The 25943-nt window shown below is 49.3% G+C and overlaps 1 protein-coding gene across 2 annotated transcripts in view; it reads left to right on the forward strand.

Annotated features, from left to right (window-relative positions):
- The window catches only part of CABP2 (calcium binding protein 2), a 63985-nt gene that overhangs the window by 25000 nt on the left and 13042 nt on the right, over window positions 1-25943 (forward strand). For both annotated transcript variants that reach the window (XM_088473548.1, XM_088473549.1), the window contains 3 exons: window positions 20991-21021; window positions 22684-22818; window positions 25433-25542. In XM_088473548.1, coding sequence (XP_088329674.1) covers window positions 20991-21021; window positions 22684-22818; window positions 25433-25542 — 276 coding nt within the window. The remainder of the gene's footprint in view (window positions 1-20990; window positions 21022-22683; window positions 22819-25432; window positions 25543-25943) is intronic.

Below are 25943 nucleotides of genomic sequence, written 5' to 3' on the forward strand. Positions count from 1 at the left end.
TGCAGTGCCCCCAATATATTGCCCCTTATAAAGTGCCCTCAGTAGTGCTCCTTATACAGTGCCCCCAGTAGTAGTCCCCCACCTATGCAGTGCCCCTTATATAGTGACCCCAGTAGTAACCCTCCCTATGCAGTGCTCCCAGTAGTAGTCTCCCCCCCAGCAGTGCCCCAGTAGTAATCCCCCCAGTAGCAGCCCTCCCTATGCAGTGCCCCCAGTAGTGGTCCCACCAGTGCAGTGCCTACAGTAGCAGTGCCCCTAGTAGTAGCCCCCCCCAGCAGTGCCCCCAGCAGTAATCCCCCCTATGTAGTCCACACAGCAGTGCCCCTAGTAGCAGTCTGCCCCAGCAGTGCCCCCAGTAGCAGTCCCCCCTAACAGTAGCCCTAGTAGTAAACCCCCTCTATGCAGTGCCCCCAGTAGTACCCCCAGCAGTGCCCCTAGTAGTCCCCCCAGCAGTGCTCCTAGTAGACCACCCAGCAGTGCCCCTAGTAGTACCCCCATCAGTGGCCCTAGTAGTACCCCCATCAGTGCCCCTGGTAGTACCCCCATTAGTACCCCCAACAGTGCTCCTAGTTGTACCCCATCAGTGCCCCTAGTAGTACCCCCATTAGTGCCCCCATCAGTGCCCCTAGTAGTACCCCCAACAGTGCCCCTAGTATCACCCCCGCAGTGCCCCTAGTAGTACCCCAGCAGTAGTCCCCCCCCCCCGCCAGACACACACACACACGTCATGATGTCTCTCCCATCAGCCACTACGGGAGCCGGAAGCTCGGCTCCGGCAGTGGGCGCAGCAGCCGATGAGAGTCTGTCTGACTCTCATCGGCTGCTAAAACAAACACACAGCTGCCGGCGCTGCCGGCTGTGTGTTTGTTCCTAGTAGTGCGGACGGCACTTATATACCGTCTGCACTACCGCCCTGCAGTGGCCGGCGCTCTTAGGCAAATGCCTAAGTTTGCCTAGTGGTAGCGCCGGCCCTGACCGCTCCAGCTATCTATTATGTAATTTATAGTTTACAGTTTCGTTTGTCCTCTCTCCAATTAGCTGTTACTCAGTTCATCTGTATCTACAGATTAAATATAAAGCATGATGAGGTGCTACCCACTACTTAAACATTATAGAAATCACATTTACAAAGAAGAAAAGTAAGTAGTTTTAACGGGTGCACTGGGACCCACATTGGTAATTTAAAATGTAATATTTTTAATAGGTATGCATTAAAATATCTCACTGTATTAAATTGGTTAAGATGGTGAATTTGTACACAGTGGCTGCGGGAAAATATGTACATGTTGCAGCCTCCGCTATTCGTATTGAGCCGCCCTCTGGCGGCTTTGCAAATCCAAATGACTGCGTACAAAAATGCAGTTAGGTCACAGATCAGTTGATTATCGGATTTGTGAGTGACCCTATGGTCGAGCAGAATTCCTGCGGGAACTGAGAAGCTAGAGCCATTTTGACTGTGTACAGGATCACAGGATCGCAGTCACAGGGAGAGACATTCCCTGTAAACGGTGGCAAAACGCCTGCATTTGAGCTGCCACCTCCTCGTTGCCACCCACAAACGGTCCATGTCTGTCAGTCACTTTGCGAATACATCCTCACTGTGAGCGACATCGGTAATGAAACTTGATGCATGCGCAGACCACTGAAAATCGCTCAACTGCGTAAACATCGGCATTGCGTCCATCTCTGAATCAGGCCCACAATGCAAAGATAGTCCTCTAAAACATCTCCTGCTAAACCGCATGCCAGACCAGATCATCAAAAAAATCATTCATTTGCTATTTTATGGCATCTTTTGGCCAAAATGAAGAAACATGAAAGCGGTGTGTGTGTGATGTTGAAAAAATATGCAGAAATGTCAGAATACTGTGTTGGCAAAATACTGTGAGAGCAGCAGTCACCATTACTGGCACACATTTGCACCTACCCTATTCATGGTGCAAAAAAATCTGTCTGACATAGGGATGGCCGCCAATGTGCAACAACCATCAATGGTTAACCACAAATGGTATATGGTTTTGCCATCAATGGTGGAGATCCAATGGTTCTCCGCTATCGGTGGTACAGAGGCCCTGATTCAGAGCCGGACTATCTGAAAGAGCGCTCGCTCTGAATCTGGGCGTTTTTTGTTTTTTTTGTACGGCCTCCTGGCCGCTCGCACAGCTGTGGGTGACCACCCACAGCTATTGCGAGCGGCCAGGATGATGGTCGCGATGGTCAAGACCCTCGCCACCATCGGGTTTGCGACGAGACCCTTGTGGTAGGGTCTCGTGACCGCAAGCCCCAGAGAGCTTCTGGCTCTAATAGAGCTGGAAGCTCTCCCACTGACATCACTGGTGATGTCAGTGGGGCCGTCCACAAACGGCAGGTGTTCGCTTGGGAACGCCTCCGTTTGTGAAGCCACTCCCCGGCCACGCCTACCAAACGGGACGAGCTGTCAATCACCATCGACAGCTGGCCCCCTTTGGTGCGAGACCCGGAGCGACAGAGCACCCGTCGCTAGCCGGATCTTGCGCATGCGCAAGACGGAGCCGGCTCCATCGTGCGCATGCCCAGTGGGCAAACATCGACCCGGTTGCGAGCGCTCAGCGCTTGCGACCGGGTCTGAATCAGGCCCAGAGCCCCCTGATGTTCTTTTTTCTTTCTACTTGGCATCGGGATACAGAGCCTCCCGACATGACTCATGAAGCCCTCACCTCTGATTGGTCTGCTGCCAGTACATAATAGAGCAGAGATGACCATCGTGTGTGTTACCATCGAGGTAAACCGCCAATGGTACCATCGATGGTTAATCCACTGATGGCCATCCCTAGTCTGAACTATTCTAAGTGCAAATACACCGCTGCTGCCCAGTCACACCCATTTAATGTAGATCTGGATGACCCCCATGCTACTCTGTAAAGTCAGCAGATTGGCAAATATACATATGTTCATCTCGGGCGCATGCTCGGTGCAAAACAATTGCAGATACAGCTGCATTGCATTCGTCTTAGTCAGGCCTTAGATCAGATGACATATGGAGAGGAACACGATGAATACAATGGGCCTTATTCATTACGGATCACAAATGTGAATGCAATAGCGATTACGCATGCAGTTCAACTCCGATAGTATGCTTATCCATTGCGATCGCTACGCCATCGCAGCACAACATAAGGATGCCACGTTACCTTACACACATCTATAATGTTTAGCAAGACTGCGAAACCATCGGTACAATCGAGTACCATCGCAGCCTCACGGACACTTGCACAAGCTCAGACCTTACTCAGAAATTGCTAACTTCCTCGCATGCTATGAGGCCTCAGGCTGCATATGGCATCACAGTGGCTAATTTATGCACGCCCATGTAACGGCATTCAGACAAACCTTCCCGTCACCACCCACAAACGGCACTTTCTGTCAATCACTCTGCGATGGGTCTGCGTAGTCACTGCGATCGCAGTCCCGAACGCAGTGGCCGGTTCACGCATCCCAACTGCGATGTATACGCATGCGCAGAACGCAACAATCGGTCGATTGCGTGCGTATTGGCAACTGCGAACCTTGCTGAATGAGGCCCCATGTTTGGAAATAGAGTGTACTCAATTAAAATGTTTAAGAACCGATATGAATTGTGATTTGAAGGAGACTATCCCCCCAGTAACTACAGGAATACAGGAGGACAGTTCTTATAGCACAATAGGGCGTGAAAGTTGTCAATGTTCTGAAACTCGTATATTTTGTTCATCTCACACCTTTTTGTTTATATGGTTTTACTTTTGCCAAACCTTCCCCTCTTTCTCACTGTATCTGATGTTACCTACATATGTTGCGCAAAGGTAAGGATTTAAAGATCCTTAGGGCTCAAATTAAAGTGCATAGGTTACTAGGTAAAATACATTTAGTTTTTCATGTATTGAAAAGTTTGTGCTCCCACATCCCTTTTCATACAGTAAGATAGCTACATTGTAGCAAGCACAGGGTCGGACTGGCCCACAGGGGTACAGGGGAAACCCCCGGTGGGCCCCAGTGCCTGAGGCCCCACCCCTTTCTTTAGGGATCAGGTTACAGAATTCCTGTATACTGCACAGGACTATGGTGTATTTTCTACAATGCACTGCTGTTATTAATCTGGTACATTATCACACAGTATTTACTATATATATGTATATATTAGGGGTGTGCACCGGCCATTTTTCGTGTTTTGGATCTGGATCTTTCTTCGTGTTTTGGATCTGGATTGGTTTTGCCAAAACCACCCTTCCGTGTTTTGGGTTCTGGGTTTTGTGTTTTGGATCTGGATTTTTTCTTAAAAAATAAAAAAAAATGCTAAAATCACATAAAATGGGCCTTTTTTTGTTCCTACGCTATTAATAACCCCAATAACATTAATTTCCACTCATTTCCACTCTATTCTGAACACCTCACACCTCACAATATTGTTTTTAGGCCAAAAGGTTGCACCGAGGTAGCTGGATGACTATGCTAAGCGACACAAGTGGGCGGCACAAACACGTGGCCCGTCTAGGAGTGGCACTGCAGTGGCAGACAGGAAGCCAATCAGTGTTATGGTGCCCATTTGCATGTAGCACGAACCCGGGAGATCCGTGCTACATGCATCTGTGTGATTGGCACAGAGCAATGACAGGTCCGTGAGACCCGTCTGTGCTGCTGTGGTAAAAAAAAAAAAAAAAAAACCTGTGTAAAAAAAGAAAAAAATGGCGTGCACCCCCCCCAAAAAAGAGCAACCAGCCCCGGGCATTAGTAACCCAGTGCTGGGTGTGCTTAAATACAGGGGACAAACGACGTAGGGGTCCCAAGTACTTAAGCACAACCAGCACCGGGCTAGTCAGAACCAGCGCTGGTTGCCAAAATACGGGGGACAAACGACGTAGGGGTCCCCCGTATTCTGCGCAACCAGCTCTGGGCTCTGATCCAGTCCTGGTTCTGGAAATACAGGGGAAAAAAATTAGTAGGGTTCCCCTGTATGTTCCAGAACCAGCACTGGACTTTTTCTAGCGGGGGGCTGATGCCACAGCCAGGGGAGCCCTTTCACCGGGGCCCCCAGCCGCAGCATCAGCCCTGACCGCTAGTCAGCCCAGGCCGGGGATCCCTGGAGAGCTGGGGACCCCCCCAATAAAGGAGTCACCCTCTCCAGGGCACCCCAGGCCCAGGCTGATAGCCCGGGGCTATCCCCGCCACCCCTGGTGGCGGTGGGTGGCGGGTTGATTGTGTGGTGTGGTGTAAATAAAGAATATCAAACATTGGGCCTGATTCAGACCCACTCGCGAGCGGCTGTCCGCTCGCAAGTGGGTCGATGTTATGGACTGAGCATGCGCACGACGGAGGGAGCTCCGTCGTGCGCATGCGCCAGACGCGACGAGCGAAGGAAAGTCCTTCGCTCTTTGTGTCCGATCAAAGGGGGCGTGCTGTCAATGTTGATTGACAGCACGCCCCCTTTGGTGGGCGTGCTGGGGGCGTGCCTCCCTGACGGGGGCGTTCCCATGGGAACGCCTCCCGTCAGAAGCCGGCCCACTGACATCACTAGTGATGTCAGTGGGAGTGATTTTGGCTCTGATAGAGCCAAAATCACTCCGGAGCTTGCGGTTGAAAACCTCAACCGCAGGCTCCGGCTCGCAAGTTCTCAGGGAACCGAACCCGCTCATCCCTAGTATATATGTATATATTTAAAGGGGCCCAGACCCCTCTGGAGGCTGGCCACACCCATAAGTATGGGCCCCTATCACTGCATTCCCCCGGTGGGCCCTTCATGCCCCAGTCAGACACTGAGCAAGCATACTGTATAGGAGCAATATAGAATGCAGTTTCTCTGTCATTTATCAGTCAGCGGTCTGCCACGGACGGGTACCAGTGATATGTGTATGCAGATAGACATTTCACCTGGAGGGGATCCAGCTAGGCCTCTCTGGTCCCCTATATATGTAACACTAGAGAAAGGTATAGGTATAAGCAATGGAGGGCAAAGGGGTTATCACTGCTTCATAAACTTAATACCTTCTCTTTCAGAACATTTATCAAGCTGTGGAGCTCATTCAGACCCGCTCGCAAGTTGCGGATGCTCGCTGGCAAAAAGGGGCCAGATATTTAAATAAAGTGCTTGCACTGCGTCGCGTAAGGACGCCCTCTATGTTTTAGTGAGCTACGGCAAAGTGTGCTCGCAAGTATATAAAGACGCCCCCTTGCCACTCGCAACACACATCATCTCTGGGAAATGTAGGATTAATCGGGACAATCGAGAGCCATCGGAGCTGCTCGCAGCCCTCGAGGTTGTCTTAACCCGCCGCAAGCACTGCGATCAGTGCTGGCTGAAATACATGGAGGTGACGTGTACAATGACGCTACTTTGCTAATTATGCACGCCCTTTAAACTGCGTTTTGGCGGCCTGACATGCCTGTGTCCGCAACATCACTCCCCTGTTCACAAGCACCTTCCCCAGTTATCACCCACAAACGGCACTATCTGTCACTCAAAGCAGCGACCTGATAGTGGCTTATGAGCAACCAAAATCAGATCGCAAAGACTGGCTTGCGCACGCGCACTGCGAATTATGCGCATGCGCAGATGGGGGAAAATCACTCAGAGCGAGCGCAACTTAGCGACCGGGTCTGAATCAGGTCCAGTATCTATGGCCCTCATTCAGAGCCGTACGCTCTGAGCAGAGCGCACGCTCTGAATGAGGGCCGGGCTCCATTTTCATGGAGCGTCCTCCTGGACGCTCGTATAGCTGTGGGTCACCACCCACAGGCTATACGAGCGTGCATTTTGATGGCCGCGATGGTCGTGACCATCGCGACCATCGAAATTGCGAGCCAGAGCCTGCGGTTGAGGTTTTCAACCGCAAGCTCCGGAGTGATTTTGGCTCTATCAGAGCCAAAATCACTCCCACTGACATCACTAGTGATGTCAGTGGGCCGGCTTCTGACGGGAGGCGTTCCCGTGGGAACGCCCCCGTCAGGGAGGCACGCCCACCAAAGGGGGCGTGCTGTCAATCAACATTGACAGCACGCCCCCTTTGATCGGACACAACGAGCGAAGGAAAGTCCTTCGCTCGTCGTGTCTGGCGCATGCGCACGACGGAGCTCCCTCCGTCGTGCGCATGTTCAGTGCAGACCATCGACCCACTTGTGAGCGGACAGCCGCTCGCGAGTGGGTCTGAATCAGGCCCTATATCTCTCAGGAACCTTACAAGTTCCTATGTCTCGCGGAACTCAGAACAATTGTTCCATTCCTAAACTCTTATCCCAAACGGAGTGACACACATCTTACATCATTAACATTTCCTCACCTTACCACCCCAATTCAGTTACCCGCCCATAGCAGCATTCCCCTTATCCAGCTCCTACTCTGGCCTTGCATTGGGCCTGATTCAGAGCTGTACGTTATTGCATTTGCAGCAGCGATCACGCTTACAATTTATGTGCGAAAATATGCTAATGGCTGCTAACAGATTCCCCGCCTGAAATAGTGTGTGACGGACTGTACAAGTGTTGCTACATCCATTACCCCTATCTGTGTTGTGAGCAGATCCTCCGGGACTGGGGAACACACCACCATCGATGCAACATAAGGAGGCACATTGACTCCTTGAGTAAAGGCTCCCATACACCTACCCAGCTGCGGACTGGAGCATGGGCCCACAGGGGAAAGCAATAATAGAGGCCCACAAAGGGGAGTGGCCAATCACTGGAGGTGGGGGTGTGGCCAACTATAATTGGTAAAAGTATTAGTATAATTTAAGACACTTTTATATACTAAAAATTAGGGGTGAGCGGGTTCGGATTTCTGAAATCCGAACCCCCCCGAGCCCCCCCGATCCGAGTCCAATCCGAGTCAGGCTCGACTTTTCCCGCCTGACTCGGATCTGAAATCGAGGCAAAACGTCATCATCCCGCCTTCCGAGTCTCGCGGGTTTTGGATCCTATATAAGGTACCCGCGTCGGCGCCATTTTCTCACTCGGCTGTGGACAGTGAAGAGGGAGGGTGGGAGTTAGGGCTGTGTAGTGTAGTGTAGTGTAGTGCTGCTGTTGTCCACTACTTCAAAGTCCATAGGGGCTGGCTGTGTTGTGCTGATCTGCTGTTGTTAATAGGGGCTGTGTCCACTACTTCAAAGTCCATAGGGGCTGGCTGGACTGTGTTGTGCAGTCAGTTCTCCATAGGGGCTGTGTCCACTCCAAAGTCCTGTGCAGTGTCCCAGTCCTAAAGGGGTGCTGTAGTGTTGTCCAGGGGGTGCTCTGTCCATCAGGGGTGCTCCCCCCAAGTGCTAAAAAAATAAAATATTTTCTGTGTTTGTGAATTGTGTGCGCAGTAGCCGCACGTGCATCAACAAAGTAGTGCCAAGCGTGCGCCTGTGTCATAAGTAAAGGGCCGGCTGGCTTGACCGTTAAGGGTGCTGTAACCCCCGAAAGTACACTCCAGTCCAAACCAAAAAAAAAATAATTTTCTGTGTTTGTGAATTGTGTGCGCAGTAGCCGCACGTGCATCAACAAAGTAGTGCCAAGCGTGCGCCTGTGTCATAAGTAAAGGGCCGGCTGGCTTGACCGTTAAAGGGTGCTGTAACCCCCGAAAGTACACTCCAGTCCAAACCAAAAAAAAATTATTTTCTGTGTTTGTGAATTGTGTGCGCAGTAGCCGCACGTGCATCAACAAAGTAGTGCCAAGCGTGCGCCTGTGTCATAAGTAAAGGGCCGGCTGGCATGACCGTTAAAGGGTGCTGTAACCCCCGAAAGTACACTCCAGTCCAAACCAAAAAAAAAATAATTTTCTGTGTTTGTGAATTGTGTGCGCAGTAGCCGCACGTGCATCAACAAAGTAGTGCCAAGCGTGCGCCTGTGTCATAAGTAAAGGGCCGGTTGGCTTGACCGTTAAAGGGTGCTGTAACCCCCAAAGTACACTCCAGTCCAAACCAAAAAAAAAATTATTTTCTGTGTTTGTGAATTGTGTGCGCAGTAGCCGCACGTGCATCAACAAAGTAGTGCCAAGCATGCGCCTGTGTCTTAAGTAAAGGGCCGGCTGGCTTGACCGTTAAAGGGTGCTGTAACCCCCGAAAGTACACTCCAGTCCAAACCAAAAAAAAATTATTTTCTGTGTTTGTGAATTGTGTGCACAGTAGCCGCACGTGCATCAACAAAGTAGTGCCAAGCGTGCGCCTGTGTCATAAGTAAAGGGCCGGCTGGCTTGACCATTAAAGGGTGCTGTAACCCCCGAAAGTACACTCCAGTCCAAACCAAAAAAAAAATATTTTCTGTGTTTGTGAATTGTGTGCGCAGTAGCCGCACGTGCATCAACAAAGTAGTGCCAAGCGTGCGCCTGTGTCATAAGTAAAGGGCTGGCTGGCTTGACCGTTAAAGGGTGCTGTAACCCCCGAAAGTACACTCCAGTCCAAACCAAAAAAAAATTATTTTCTGTGTTTGTGAATTGTGTGCGCAGTAGCCGCACGTGCATCAACAAAGTAGTGCCAAGCGTGCGCCTGTGTCATAAGTAAAGGGCCGGCTGGCTTGACCATTAAAGGGTGCTGTAACCCCCAAAGTACACTCCAGTCCAAACCAAAAAAAAAAATATTTTCTGTGTTTGTGAATTGTGTGCGCAGTAGCCGCACGTGCATCAACAAAGTAGTGCCAAGCGTGCGCCTGTGTCATAAGTAAAGGGCCGGCTGGCTTGACCATTAAAGGGTGCTGTAACCCCCGAAAGTACACTCCAATCCAAACCAAAAAAAAATTATTTTCTGTGTTTGTGAATTGTGTGCGCAGTAGCCGCACGTGCATCAACAAAGTAGTGCCAAGCGTGCGCCTGTGTCATAAGTAAAGGGCTGGCTGGCTGGCTTGACCGTTAAAGGGTGCTGTAACCCCCAAAGTACACTCCAGTCCAAACCAAAAAAAATTATATTTTCTGTATTTGTGACTTGTGTGCACTGTGGCTGCACGTGCATCAACAAAAGAGCAGCGCCAAGCGTGCGCCTGTGTCCCATAAGTAAAGAGCCGGCTGGCTCATTTCTTAAAGGGTGGTGTAACCCACAAAGTGCACTACTCTCCAGCAAAAATAAAAAAATATTTTCTGTGTTTGTGAGCGCTTTAGCCGCACGTATATATCAATATAACATAAATGGAGGACCAAACTTTCTCCGATAAAAATAAAATAGGGAAAGATCAAGAACCACTTCCTCCTAGTGCTGTTGCTGCTGCTGGGAGTTGTTCATCATCCCAGAGAGGAAGTAGGAACATCACTACTTTTACTAAACAATTGACCCTCCAACAGTCCCTAGCGATGAGGATGAAGTACGACAGCAGTCATCCTGAAGCAAAACGTATAACTGAGGCCTTGACTGCTATGTTGGTGTTAGACGTGCGTCCGGTATCCGCCATTAGTGCAGTGGGATTTAGACAATTGATGGAGGTAGTGTGTCCCCGGTTCCAAATCCCATCTAGATTCCACCTGCATCCTCAAAGCAGCAGCGACAAGCGTGCGTCTGTCTGTTAAAGGGTGGTGTAACACTCAAAGTGCGCTCCACAAACAATAAAAATATTCTTCTTTTTTTTTCTGTCTTTGTGAAATGTGTGGGCTGTAGCCGCACCTGCATCCTTAAAGCAGCAGCGACAAGCGTGCGTCTGTCTGTTAAAGGGTGGTGACACCCTCAAAGTGTGCTACACAAACAATAAAAATATTGTTCTTTTTTTTTCTGTCTTTGTGAATTGTGTGGGCTGTAGCCGCACTTGCATCCTCAAAGCAGCAGCGACAAGCGTGCGTCTGTCTGTTAAAGGGTGGTGTAACTCTCAAAGTGCTCCAAAAAATAAAAAACTATTTTTTAAATGTGTTTGTGACTTGTGTGCGATGTAGCCGCACGTGCATCAACATAGTAGCAGCGCCAAGCGTGCGCCTGTGTCATAAGTCAAGGGCTGGTTTGGACATCTGGTCCGGACTGAAGGACGTGCCAACAATTTCTGACAAGTCTACTGTCACTGCATATGATACTGTCCTCAAAGCAGCAGCGACAAGCGTGCGTCTGTCTGTTAAAGGGTGGTGACACCCTCAAAGTGTGCTACACAAACAATAAAAATATTGTTATTTTTTTTTCTGTCTTTGTGAAATGTGTGGGCTGTAGCCGCAGCTGAATCCTTAAAGCAGCAGCGACAAGCGTGCGTCTGTCGGTTAAAGGGTGGTGACACCCTCAAAGTGTGCTACACAAACAATAAAAATATTGTTCTTTTTTTTTCTGTCTTTGTGAAATGTGTGGGCTGTAGCCGCACCTGCATCCTTAAAGCAGCAGCGACAAGCGTGCGTCTGTCTGTTAAAGGGTGGTGACACCCTCAAAGTGTGCTACACAAACAATAAAAATATTGTTCTTTTTTTTTCTGTCTTTGTGAATTGTGTGGGCTGTAGCCGCACTTGCATCCTCAAAGCAGCAGCGACAAGCGTGCGTCTGTCTGTTAAAGGGTGGTGTAACTCTCAAAGTGCTCCAAAAAATAAAAAACTATTTTTTAAATGTGTTTGTGACTTGTGTGCGATGTAGCCGCACGTGCATCAACATAGTAGCAGCGCCAAGCGTGTGCCTGTGTCATAAGTCAAGGGCTGGTTTGGACATCTGGTCCGGACTGAAGGACGTGCCATCAATTTCTGACAAGTCTACTGTCACTGCATATGATACTGTCCTCAAAGCAGCAGCGACAAGCGTGCGTCTGTCTGTTAAAGGGTGGTGACACCCTCAAAGTGTGCTACACAAACAATAAAAATATTGTTATTTTTTTTTCTGTCTTTGTGAAATGTGTGGGCTGTAGCCGCAGCTGAATCCTTAAAGCAGCAGCGACAAGCGTGCGTCTGTCGGTTAAAGGGTGGTGACACCCTCAAAGTGTGCTACACAAACAATAAAAATATTGTTCTTTTTTTTTCTGTCTTTGTGAATTGTGTGGGCTGTAGCCGCACTTGCATCCTCAAAGCAGCAGCGACAAGCGTGCGTCTGTCTGTTAAAGGGTGGTGTAACTCTCAAAGTGCTCCAAAAAATAAAAAACTATTTTTTTAATGTGTTTGTGACTTGTGTGCGATGTAGCCACACTTGCATCCTCAAAGCAGCAGCGACAAGCATGCGTCTGCCTGTTAAAGGGTGGTGTAACTCTCAAAGTGCTCCAAAAAATAAAAAAATATTTTTTTAATGTGTTTGTGACTTGTGTGCGATGTAGCCACTCTTGCATCCTCAAAGCAGCAGCGACAAGCGTGCGTCTGTCTGTTAAAGGGTGGTGACACCCTCAAAGTGTGCTACACAAACAATAAAAATATTGTTCTTTTTTTTTCTGTCTTTGTGAATTGTGTGGGCTGTAGCTGCACTTGCATCCTCAAAGCAGCAGCGACAAGCGTGCGTCTGTCTGTTAAAGGGTGGTGTAACTCTCAAAGTGCTCCAAAAAATAAAAAACTATTTTTTTAATGTGTTTGTGACTTGTGTACGATGTAGCCACACTTGCATCCTCAAAGCAGCAGCGACAAGCGTGCGTCTGTCTGTTAAAGGGTGGTGTAACTCTCAAAGTGCTCCAAAAAATAAAAAACTATTTTTTTAATGTGTTTGTGACTTGTGTGCGATGTAGCCACACTTGCATCCTCAAAGCAGCAGCGACAAGCGTGCGTCTGTCTGTTAAAGGGTGGTGTAACTCTCAAAGTGCTCCAAAAAATAAAAAATTATTTTTTTAATGTGTTTGTGACTTGTGTGCGATGTAGCCACACTTGCATCCTCAAAGCAGCAGCGACAAGCGTGCGTCTGTCTGTTAAAGGGTGGTGACACCCTCAAAGTGTGCTACACAAACAATAAAAATATTGTTCTTTTTTTTTCTGTCTTTGTGAATTGTGTGGGCTGTAGCTGCACTTGCATCCTCAAAGCAGCAGCGACAAGTGTGCGTCTGTCTGTTAAAGGGTGGTGTAACTCTCAAAGTGCTCCAAAAAATAAAAAACTATTTTTTTAATGTGTTTGTGACTTGTGTACGATGTAGCCACACTTGCATCCTCAAAGCAGCAGCGACAAGCGTGCGTCTGTCTGTTAAAGGGTGGTGTAACTCTCAAAGTGCAACAAAAAATAAAAAACTATTTTTTTAATGTGTTTGTGACTTGTGTGCGATGTAGCCACACTTGCATCCTCAAAGCAGCAGCGAAAAGCGTGCGTCTGTCTGTTAAAGGGTGGTGACACCCTCAAAGTGTGCTACACAAACAATAAAAATATTCTTCTTCTTTTTTCTGTCTTTGTGAATTGTGTGGGCTGTAGCCGCACTTGCATCCTCAAAGCAGCAGCGACAAGCACGCGTCTGTCTGTTAAAGGGTGGTGACACCCTCAAAGTGTGCTACACAAACAATAAATATATTCTTCTTCTTTTTTGTGTCTTTGTGAATTGTGTGGGCTGTAGCCGCACTTGCATCCTCAAAGCAGCAGCGACAAGCGTGCGTCTGTCTGTTAAAGGATTACATCGGTGACAGCATGCAAGTAGGCATGTCAAACAGTCCGTACCTGTACTGGCAGGAAAAAGAAGCAATTTGAAGGTCCCTGTACAAACTGGCTCTATTTTACCTGAGTTGCCCCCCCTCCAGTGTGTACTCCGAAAGAGTGTTTAGTGCAGCCGGGAACCTTCTCAGCGAAAGGCGTAGGAGGTTGCTTCCACAAAATGTGGAGAAGATGATGTTCATAAAATGAATTATCAACTCTTCCAGGGAGACCAGCCTCCAGAACGTACAGAGGGACCTGTGGTTGTGGATTCCAGCGGGGATGAATTAATACTCTGTGAGGATGAGGATGTACACAACACTGAAGAGGGTGAGGAATCGGTGGATGAGGACGACATCTTGCCTCCGTAGAGCCAGTTTGTGCAGGGACAGATTAATTGCCAGCTTGTTTTGTGGGGGCCCAAACGAACCAATCATTTCAGCCACAGTCGTGTGGCAGACCCTGGCGCTGAAATGTTTGGTTTGTTAAAGTGTATATGTCCTGTTTATTCAACATAAGGGTGGGTGGGAGGGCCCAAGGACAATTCCATCTTGCACCTCTTTTTTTTCTTTGCATTATGTATAGTTTGGGGCCTAGTTTTTCAAACTGCCATCCTGTCTGCCACTGCAGTGCCACTCCTAGATGGACCACGTGTTTGTGCCGCCCACTCGTATCTCTTAGCATAGTCATCCAGCTACCTCGGTGCAACCTTTTGGACATAAAAACACTATTGTGAGGTGTGAGGTGTTCAGAATAGACTGGAAATGAGTGGAAATTAAGGTTATTGAGGTTAATAATAGCATAGGAGCAGAAAAACCCACAAATTCTGTGATTTTAGCTGTTTTTATGCTTTTTTTTAAAAAAAATACAGATCCAAAACACAAAACCCAGAACCCAAAACACGGAAGGGTGGTTTTGGCAAAACCAATCCAGATCCAAAACACGAAGAAAGATCCAGATCCAAAACCAAAACACAAAACACGAAAAGTGGCCGGTGCACACCCCTACTAAAAATAGAATACTATAAAACAGCAGAGGAGTAGTGTTTTGTATGGAAGGGTCAAGGGAATAGTGCAGAGTGGTAGTGGTGAGTCTGCAGGGGTCAGGAAGGTAGTGCAGAGAGATAGGGGGCCTGAATCATTATGGATTACAACTGCAACAGCGTATGCAGTTGGACGATTGTTGCGTACTGCACATGCATCACAGATTGACAGATATGACAGGTAGTCAGTGTTTGGGGGTGGTGACGGGGGATTGGTCAGAGAAACGCAGGCGTGCCTGTCCATTTGAACGCCGTTGCATGGGCGTGCATAAATTAGCCACTGTGACGGCATATGCAGCTTGTGTACTCACTGCGTGCGACGAGGATAGCAATATCTGAGTAAGGTGAGGGCTGCTGTAAGTGTGCGCGAGGGGCCGATGTTACTCAATGTTCCCGATGTATATGCAGGACTGCAAGGCATTACAGATGTGAGATAGCGGTAGTGGGCGTCTCTATGCTGGTTTTGCGATTGCATTCATTAGCATATTTTCGCAGCAGATCTGCGTGCGTAATCACAGCTGCGATCGCAATAGTGCTCCGTAGTGAATCAGGCCCAGAGTTTGGTAAGGAGGGGTCAGGCGGTAGTGCAGATAGGTAGTAGTGAGTCTGTAGGGGTCAGGAAGATATTGCAGAGAGATAGTGGGCCTGATTCAGACCCGGTCGCAAGCACTGAGCGCTCACAACCGGGTCGATGGTGGCCCAGAGCGCATGCGCACGACGGAGCTGGCTCCGTCGTGCGCATATGCGAGACCCGGATAGCGACGGGCAATCCGTCGCTCCGGGTCTCGCACCAAAGGGGACGTGCTGTCGATGTTGAGTGACAGCACGCCCCCTTTGGTGGGCGGGCCAGGGGGTGGCACTCCAGACGGAGGTGTTCCCATGAGAACGCCTACCGTCTGGGGGCGTCCCCACTGACATCACAAGTGATGTCAGTGGGAGAGCTTTCGGCTCTGTTTGAGCCGAAAGCTCTCTGGGGCTTGCGGCCACGAGATCCTACCACAAGGGTCTCGTCGCAAGCCCGAGGGTCGCGGTGGTCTTGACCATCGCGACCATCATACCTGCTCCTCGCATTAGCTGTGGGTGGGAACCCACAGCAATGCGAGTGGCCAGGAGGCCGCTCCATAAAAAAAAGACGCCCTGATTCAGAGCAAGCACTCTGTCAGAGCATCCGGCTCTGAATCAGGCCCAGTGTTTGATAAGGAGAGGTTAGGCAGGTAGTACAGATAGGTAGTGGTGAGTATGGAAGGGTCAGGGGGGTAGTGCAGATAGGTAGTAGTGAGCCACCCAGTAAACCTTGCAATGCTCGTCAGCTGTGGGTAAATGAGTCCACTACACATGTACTATTATTATGCCACACTTTAGTGCCCCCCATATTATGCCACAGTGTAATGCCCACACATTACACTACAATGTAGTGCTCCAACATTACACCACACTGTAGTTCCCACGCATTACGCCACACTGTAGTGCCCACACAGTATGCCACACTGTAGTGCCCACACATTATGCTATACTGTAGTGCCCATACATTACTCCACACTATAGTGCATCCCACATTATGCAACACTATAGTGCCCACACATTACGCAACACTGTAGTGCCCCCACATTATACTACACTGTAGTGCCTACACAGTATGCCACTGTAGTGCCCACACATTATGCCACATGTAGTGCCCCCCACATTATGCCACACTGTAGTGCCCATATATTATGCCACACGTTATGCCACACTCACACTGTATTGCCCACAGTGTACTCACCAGAAGCCACAGCAGCCTCAGGAAGCCGGCAGAGCAGCAGTCACAGCCTCACAATGAGTCACTCCTATAAGGCTGCCCTGCTGCTGATCTTCATGGGTCAGAGGATCATGTGATGAGCTCATCCAATCAGAGCTCAGCACATGCTCCTCTGAGAGCCATCTGTAGAGACTATTGGGATTTATTACCCAGTAGTGCAGTGTTGATTCTGACTGCAGTGTGACCTGGTCCTCTGCGTGTAGCTGCCGGCCGGGTAAGTTACAGCCTTGATGACTGCCCTGCAAGCAGCTGCACTGCAGCATTCTCAGGTGGATGATGCCGGAGACCACGCCCACCCATGGCATAGGGAGCGTGGCTACAAATCAGTGGGGCCCACAGGGATTTCACCAACACCCCGGTGGCCCAGTCCAAGCCTGCACCTACCGATAGGATCGGATCGGAAACGCTGATCCGCCGGTCGGAAATGCCGACAGCCGGTCATCGATGTTCCTCAATCCATCAGAGAATCAGTGAAATTATACATGTTAAATTTCACTGATTTGCAAATCACAATCATATTATGATTGGCAAATCAGTGAAATCCAACATACTGGATTTCACCGCTCCTTCGATCTGGCATCTTTAGATCGCAGCTTATGGGGGCCATATGTCCTGGGCTGCACAGATTCGGGCTCATCTATTTCTCTAAAAATTACCTTTGAGACTGTGGCTCCGCAATTGGGAACGCAGCTGTGATTACAGACACACTCTTGGAACTCCAATAACATGCCCACAGACCAGTCTCCTTTTGCGAACACTTTCGATCATCTCCTCCACTCCACCCAGGAACGTCCACCCAAGACCTTGGGATCACGACATTGCGATTGCCGTGTAAAACTACAGCTTGTGTGTGTGCGCAGTGAGACTTTCCTCTGCATTTTACGCATGCGCAGTACCAAAAATCAGTCAACTGTGTGAACATCGGCATAACGTACAACTCTGAATCAGCCCCATTGTCTCTAATGTTCCCTCTAAATTCCTCCGCTTGTTATCTTAATTTGGAAAAATTTATTTTCTTGGTGCAAGCTCTCTGGCACTTGTGGGGTTCCTGTGAAGGTATGCAGTCGGGAAGCTGGCGGACCTAATCCCGACAGCCGGCTTCCCGACTGCTTAATCCCGGCGAGGGTTAAATGACAGGCATCTAAATTTAGATGCCTGTCATTTTACCGACGCCGGGAGACCAGTGCCCGGCATCCCGATCGCCCGTCGCCGAGTGTGGACAGCCGTTTTAGGTTAGGGGCCTAACCCTAAGTCCCCCCCGGGAGGTTAGGGTTAGGCTAGGGGGAGGGAGGGTTAGGCCCCCCCGGGGGGGACTTAGATTCAGGCGGCGGGGAAGGAGCGGTTAGGTTTAGGCACTTAAAGGGGGGATTAGGGTTAGGCACTGGGGGGGAAGGTAATTGTTAGGCACCCCTAGAGGGTTAGGGGGTAGAATAGGTTAGTGAATACTTACATGGGGACGATCTGGATTTTCATCCTTGTCGGGCTGCCGAGGTCGGGATTTGAACCGCCGGCCAGGGGTCCGGCAGTAAATCATACCGATTCCCCTGTGAAGCAGGTGAATGGCAGTTGGAAGGAATCGGTGTGCAACAGACAGCTGGCAGGTTGATGGGTATCTCTCTGCATTATTCAGTTTGCACTGGTGACTGTTTCTCAATAATATATAATGTCCCTGCAATATGTGGCTTACAGTCATTATTTAGCTGTCTGCCGTTTTTAATTGGTGATGGTATTAGGGTTAGAGTTTAGCACTAAGGTGAGAGTTAGGGTTAGGCTGCCGGGGGGGGAGGTTAGGGTTAGGTTGCGGGAAAGGTGGGTTAGGGGGAGGGTTAGGGGTTAGCTAAGTCTATCGGGATTCTGACTGCCGGTATCCTGACAGATTGGATCTTGTATCCAACCCGTATTATGCGGTCTCATTCATGTATGCATCCTTTGACAGATTATCAGTTTTGGCTCGGATCTTCCCGCCAAATTCGGATCACAGAGCGAGGCAAAACATCATCTATAACGGACATCTGTGCCATGGTCCAAACTGAGCCAAATCCGAAATTCATCTCTAAAGAAGCTACTTTTTAATAAGATCCAGTTTAGGATTCAAATTAATTTGTATGGATTCAGGATTCATACACATCCTAAAACAATGGATTCTGGGCCTGATTCAGTTTGGATCACAAGTGCGATTGCGGCTGCAATTACGCACACAGTCTGACTGTGATGATATGCTAATCCATTGCGATCGCAGCACTACATAAGGATGCCCACCTTACCTTACACACATCCGTAATACTTCGCAAGTCTGCAAAATCATCGGTAACATTGAGTACAATCGGAGCCTCACGCACACTTGCACAAGGTCTACTCAGAAATTGCTAATCTTCCGGTACGTAGTGAGAGCCCAAGCTGTGTATGCCATCGCAGTGGATAATTTATGCACGCCCCTACAATGTCGTTCAAACGCACTGGCATGCCTGTATTTTGATGCCCCTCCACCCACGTCACCTCCCACAATGGTACTTCCTGGCAATCACTCTGCGATGGCTCTGCGTAGTCACTGTGATCGCAGTCCCAATCGCAGTGGCTGGATCGCGCACGGTGATGCATGTGCGGACTGCAAAAGTCATCCGATGGCGTGCGTAATCGCTGTTGCGATCCAACCTTAATCAGGCCCTCTGTACATCCTTTAAAATCAGAACCATCCTGCGGGAGGCTTGAAGTAAGTTAGTGCCAGGGGCGTATCTATCCATTGGCCAGGATGGCACTCGCCACCAGCAGCCATGGGGTGGACTACCCCAGGAGCTTGAACTAGCCCCACTAGTCCCCCAGGCCCCACAAGTGTAGTTCAGACCGCAGTGAGAGCGGTCTGCCCTACACAGTAACAAACACACAGCCGCCAGCGGCAGCTGTGTGTTTGTTATAGCAGCCAGCCAATGAGAGTCAGACAAACTCTCATTGGCTGCTGCGTCCACGGAGGGAGCCAGCTGGAGCTCACTCATGAGCTCCGCCTTCCGGCTCCCCCCGCAGCGGGTGATGGGAGGGACGTCATGACGTCTCTCCCATCCCATAGTGTAGAGCGAGAGCGGGCCTGGAGGAGTGGACGTCGGCAGGAGTGGGGATCAGGTAAGTTGCTTTTTTTTTCTGGCACAGCACATGGGGGGAGTGTGGCTACTAGGGTGCACTCAGGGACGCCGAGAGGGGGGGGAGCGGGTACAGATTACCCGGGCCCGGGCTTCCAGGGGGGCCCGGTGGGGGCCCAGGTCCCACGCCGCTCCCCCCTCACAGCAGCCCAGCATGCATGTGCTGAGCTGCAGTTGGAGACTGCTTGTCTCCTATGCCTGAGGGGGGGAGCGATCACACTGATCACGCCCCCCTGGCTTTACGCCGGGCTGAGGGGGCTCAGAGCGCCCCCCTCCCCAGCGCGCAGCGCCGCAAATATTTTTTTTTTCTCGACAAGGGGGCGTGGCCACGCCTCCCGCAATTAGGCCACACCCCTATTACCGGGGCCCGCCACGGCTCTTGGCGGGCCTGGGTGCACTTTATAAGGGGTGACCACTTTATGGGAGGGTGGCCGCTACTGGGGGCACTGTATAGGGGGGGACGCTACTGGGGGAGGTGGCAGCTACTGGGGGCACTGTATAGGGGGGGACGCTACTGGGGGAGGGTGGCCGCTACTGGGGGCACTGTATAGGGGGGGACGCTACTGGGGGAGGTGGCAGCTACTGGGGGCACTGTATAGAGGGTCTGCTACTGGGGGCACGTTAGGGGGGGACGCTACTGGGGGCACGTTATTGGGGGGGATGGCCGCTACTGGGGACACTGTATAGGCGGGGCCGCTACTGGGGGCATGTTATGGGGGTGGTGGCCGCTACTGGGGACACTGTATAGGGGGGCCACTACAGGGGGCACATTATCGGGGGGGATAGCCGCTACTGGGGGAACTGTATAGGGAGGACTACTACTGGGGGCACTGCATAGGGGGCACTACTACTGGAGGCACTTACGGCAATTATGGGGGGAGGGGGCGCCAGTCCATTACCTTGCCAGGGACGCACGGATTCCTAGATACACCCCTGGCTAGTGCAACACATAGAGGTGCTGCATTTTGCTACACACTAATGGGTTACATTCGTTTTCTTCCATTTTCCCTTTTACTATGTGATATCTGTCATTACTGTGTGTTGGATTATGGATGTGCACAATTAAATTACAGCAGACTTACTCTTCATGGCATAGAGTCATGAAAACCATGCATACAATACTGTTAAAGATACAAATAATTTTACATACAATCTAAAGGGGCACATCCACTAGACGATCTACTCCCTGTCCAATCTCTAAACGATTTTCCCTTGATTTTTTCCCTTGAAATTTTATCTTTCAGTCTGAACGATTTGCAAACGATCTGTAATAGATCAAGTGAAATTGACCTGCATGTTCACTCGACTGAAGAGACGATCAAACGACCAGCGGGAGCGCGCATTGTTTATCGTTAACGACCAAAACTGCACGATTTATAAACGATTTTGAAACGATTGAACGATAACGACGTCATTATCGTTCAATCGCCTGCTAAAATCGTGTAGTGGATGCCCCCCTTAAGAAAATGTAAGAAACTGGGAATTTAGTATAATGTGGTAATAATGGAGTAATGGTGTATGAGCTCGGCCAGATCCATTTCTCTAAATAGTAATGTGTTCTTTTCCAGGACAGAGAGTTGAGACCAGAGGAAATAGAAGGTAAGAAAGACCTCCATCCCCTATGTACTTCACAGGCACAATCCAACTGATCTGCGACTGCATACACACATCTAAGGAGCCTCTACAAGTCCTATTCCTTCTAGTGTGCACACATCTATCACCTTGCCTTCTACAGGTCTAGCACTTCTTTCCATAGTAAGCATCATTATGAATGTGTTTTGTTGGGGGTGACAAGATCACTCCCCCCCACTTCCAACTTACCTGTTGCTGAGTCGAGGCAGAGGCAGTACCACAGGGGAGGAGGAGGCCACCACCACATAAGAAGAGGAGGGCGGGACCGCCAGGGAGGAGTAGGCGGCACCACAATGGAGCAGGAGGTAGGGGCTGTGCATTATAGCAATAGGCTGCACAGCCCCTGCATGGCACGTAGGAGGAGGTGTAATGTGCGGTCTTTTAACTTAAAAGACCGCACATTAGGAATGGACATCGGAAGCCCACCATCAAATGATGGCTGGTCTTCAACCATCAAAACTTTCGATGTGATGGTAACTAACCATCGCATCAAAAGTATTCGATGGCGTTTGCACATGCGCAATAACAATATTACCGTGCCTGGCAGGGGACAGGACTGGGGGCAAGATGGGTGGGATTGGGGGCAGGGCCTGTAGTGGTCCCTGTGATGAGATGTCCGATGCTGAGAGCTACAGACACGACCAGAGCAGCTTTCAGCATTAAAAAAAAAGTAACCATCACAAGACCATCGAATCATTACCACTTGATGGCGACAAACATCGGAATGCCGCCATCAAATGGTAAAAAACTAACATCGTAAGAAAAACATCAATGGTCGGCAAACATCAACCATCGATGTACATCCCTAACACACATTACACCTCCTCCGTGCAATACAGGGGTTGTGCAGATTTTTGCTATAATGCACAACCCCTGACCATCTGCGGCCGCCACTCCACTGGTGCGTCTCAAATGTCAGACTGGCGTCTCTGAAATGTTTGGGGGGGGGGGGGGGGGAAGCCGCCACCCTGTTCTGGGAACCTATGAAGGAAAGTACACCTACTTTTGTCTCATACCTGCCTACTCTTCTAGATTGTGCAGCAGACTTCCAAATTTCGGGCAGTAGGCCAACCTGCCGGTTCCGCCCAGAAGTGAATGGTCCAGGGACATTCAGCATATTGGCCCACACATACCTGTAAAGCTGGGTGCATTTGTACAAAAGTAGATGTGACGTCATTAGAGAGCATTTGCATTGCAGGATTGACTTTTGTAAATTAACCTTTACATCCTTACAGCTGGCGGTTCCATTATGGCCTATGTCAGTTTCTTTTCTTGTGTGTGTGTAAAAAAAAGGTGCATATGTATCTGCCTCTACAACAGTCCCATAGTGTATGTACTGTAGTCACAAGCAGTCTGTTGCCATCCAGCTGTTGTAAGCTCTGCTACCCATGACGCTATGCCGCTTGTCTCGAATGTCCTGCAGCTACAGCCTGACCCTGCTGATCCATACCAGTATAAATCTGCTCTGCCCCTGAACCCCACTTATACTATGATGCCCTTCTGACTAGTCTATACTCCATGCTTTTCATGTACTGCGGATTCGGGGCCTTTATATAGATCCCCTACTATTCCTTCACTCTACCTTCTTCTCCACTCAGATGGTCTAACACCAGTGCATTCTCTCTTCAGAGCTAAGAGAAGCATTCAGGGAGTTTGATCGAGACAAGGATGGCTTCATTGGATACAAGGAACTGGGCGAGTGTATGAGGACCATGGGATACATGCCGACCGAGATGGAGCTCATTGAACTCTCCCAGAAAATCAGTTAGTGTACATCATGTGTGATCCAATGAGCTATGTGAGGGCCAAGCACTGAACCCTCAAAGGGTTATGCCTTTGCCTTCCTGAAATCTCCCAGTGTTCTTACCTATGTGTGCCGTTCACAGGTGGCCATTGTTGATGTGAACATGTCATAGTTATTAGCAGTGGGCCACGTGATTCCATTGCCCAGAGTGAGGAAAGACCATGCGAGGGTCATCTAGGAAGAGCACTCATATTTGTGTACTTTAACATATTTTGATGGGTGTGCCCATACACAGATACCGAACCCCATTCAGTAGCTCCACTTCAATGTACATTACAGGCATGTCTCATTAACCTCACCCCTAACCTGCAATTGGTCCTCCTCCAAAATTTAAATATAAATTGGCTTGTATAGATATTTATGTGCATTGTGCCTTATGTGCACCTACATGAAGAAAGCAAGACAAGTATAAAGTGCTGTTATTTATAATGTAGTATAGGTTTCCTGTCTTGTGGGGCCCTGCATAAACGGCAAATATCATACTCACTCCTTATATTTTAAATTTCCTGTCCTAAAAAACTAAGGATGGGTACACACTATGATAACGGATCGGTCAGCATACCGATCCACCATCGGAGGGGCCGATTGGTAAGCTATATTTACCAATTGGCCACTCGATAAATCTGGGCTGACATCACACCTGGGGGGGGGGTTGACATTTAAATTTGCCCGCACAGTTGAGATGTCAGTGTCGGCGGGTCCCTGATGCGGTCGATGGGTCTCCCGTACAGACAACTAGCTGGCAGACATATCGGGTGTACACACCCGCCGATGCACTCATGATATATCGCTCATCGATAGAACAAGCAATATATCATCAAGTGCGAACCCAGCCTTTAGTTTGTAAAGCTATCATTTATTTAGAGTTGACAGTAATAATGGGCTCTATTTACTACAATTCGCATTTTGAATGCAGATGGTAGTGTGAAATTACTGACTGAATTCGCATTGCAAATTCAGGCACTATCACAGGCATTTACTACAAATCCCCTGCAGGGACAGAGCTTGCGATAAAGCTCTGTCCCTGCGAATCCCCTCCACACACTAGACACAGTATTTTCACAAAAAATACCATGAGAAGTGCCGACGCATGCGCCGACTGACCATCGCTAAGCCCTGCCCCCCACGAGCGGGGCCCCCCCCGCGACCCCCCCTCCCTTAATTACACTTACCTGCAGTGATCAGTGCTCCGGTGATGTCCTCCATGGCTCCGGTCAGCTGACATCCCATCCTGCACTATGACCCAGTCAGGTGACGACCGGGCCCCAGTGCAGGCTGGGAGACCAGCTGACCGGAGGGGAGACATCACCGGAGCCCCGATAACCGGTCCCTGGACTCAGGTAAGTGTTTTTTTTTTTTTTTTTTTACAGTAATCAGCTTGCGGTCTGTTTAGACCACACAGCTGATTACTGGGACCGACTCCCGGCTCTGCCCTCCCCGTTAGAGCAGAGCAGGAGTCTGGTAACCGGGGGAGACCCTGAATAATGCCAGCTCCAGGTGGCGTTATTATCACAGGGCTTACCCCTGTATTTTTTCACAATTTATATTTAGTAACTTTGGCCAGATCACATTTACAATTATGGGAAATACGATCTGATTACTAAAAATATGTGATAATTAGGGCTTGGAGTAGAATTTTACAAATTCTACTCCAATTGCCCTTTAATAACTTTAGGTGAAACTAAAATAATGTGAAAAGGGTGTGAAAACACCCTTTTTCACTTTATTTTAGTAAAAATTATGTTAATAAATAGAGCCCTGTTAGTGAGCTGAAGACCTTATTTACAATAGATTAATCTACCTCAATTATACACGGTTATTTAGCCATCTTGTGGATTCAAAGGATTGTTAAAACTAAAGCCACAGTGGATTATGGGCCTGATTCAGACCCGGTCGCAAGCGTTGAGTACTCGCAACCGGGTCAATGGTGGCCCAGAGCGCATGCGCACAACGGAGCCGGCTCTGTCATGAGCATGCGCGAGACCCGGATAGCGACGGGCACTCCGTCGCTCCGGATCTCGCACCAAAGGGGGCGTGCTGTCGATGTTGAGTGACAGCACGCCCCCCTTTGGTGGGTGGACCGGGGGGTGGCTGCCCAGACGGAGGCGTTCCCATGAGAACACCTACCGTTTGGGGGCGGCCCCACTGACATCACAAGTGATGTCAGTGGGAGAGCTTCCGGCTCTGTTTGATCCGAAAGCTCTCTGGGGCATGCGGCCACGAGACCCTACCACAAGGGTCTCGTCGCAAGCCCAATGGTCACGATGGTCTTGACCATCGCGACCATCATCCTGGCCACTCGCATTAGCTGTGGGTGGCAACCCACAGCAATGCGAGCGGCCAGGAGGCCGCTCCATAAAAAAAAGACGCCCTGATTCAGAGCGAGCGGTCTCTCAGAGCGTCCGGCTCTGAATCAGGGCCTATGTTCTGCATTCTACCATAGCTCAGTGCTGACTGTTCAATAGATAAAAAGTAAGCGTAAGACATATGGATAAGTCTTTGTGGTTAGGATCGAAATACATATCATATAGTTTCATTGCTGCTGTTTTGCACTTATTGTTCTTCTGCTTTCAGCAGGGGGTAAAGTTGACTTTGAGGACTTTGTAGAACTGATGGGGCCTAAACTTCTTGCAGAGACAGCTGACATGATTGGAGTAAAGGAGCTGCGAGATGCTTTCCGAGAGGTATCATATAGCAAACTCAAGAATGAATGAATGAATGAATGAATAGGGTTTGAGTCTGAGGGGTAAATTTACTAAGATTGGAGTTCTATTTAAGAAGTGATGTTGCTCATAGCAAATAATCAGATTCTACTTCTCATTTATCTAGCACCTTCTAGAAGATAATACCTGGAATCTGATTGTTTGCTATGCGCAACATCACTTCTTAAATAGAACTCCCATCTTAGTAAAGTTACCCGAGGCTGTCTGTGCTTGCTGCGTGTCTTAAAACTTAACATCTCCAATCTTGAGCTTTGATGTTTCTGTTTGTTTATTCTTTCCATTACTAATATACTGCTCTTCTGTAATTGTCCAAATACTGCGACCCTGTTCCCTCTGTGCTACCATGAACCTGGTCACACTTA

Source organism: Taudactylus pleione, unplaced genomic scaffold, assembly GCF_031769625.1.
Source record: "Taudactylus pleione unplaced genomic scaffold, aTauple2 ptg000136l, whole genome shotgun sequence".
Classification (NCBI taxonomy): domain Eukaryota; kingdom Metazoa; phylum Chordata; class Amphibia; order Anura; family Myobatrachidae; genus Taudactylus; species Taudactylus pleione.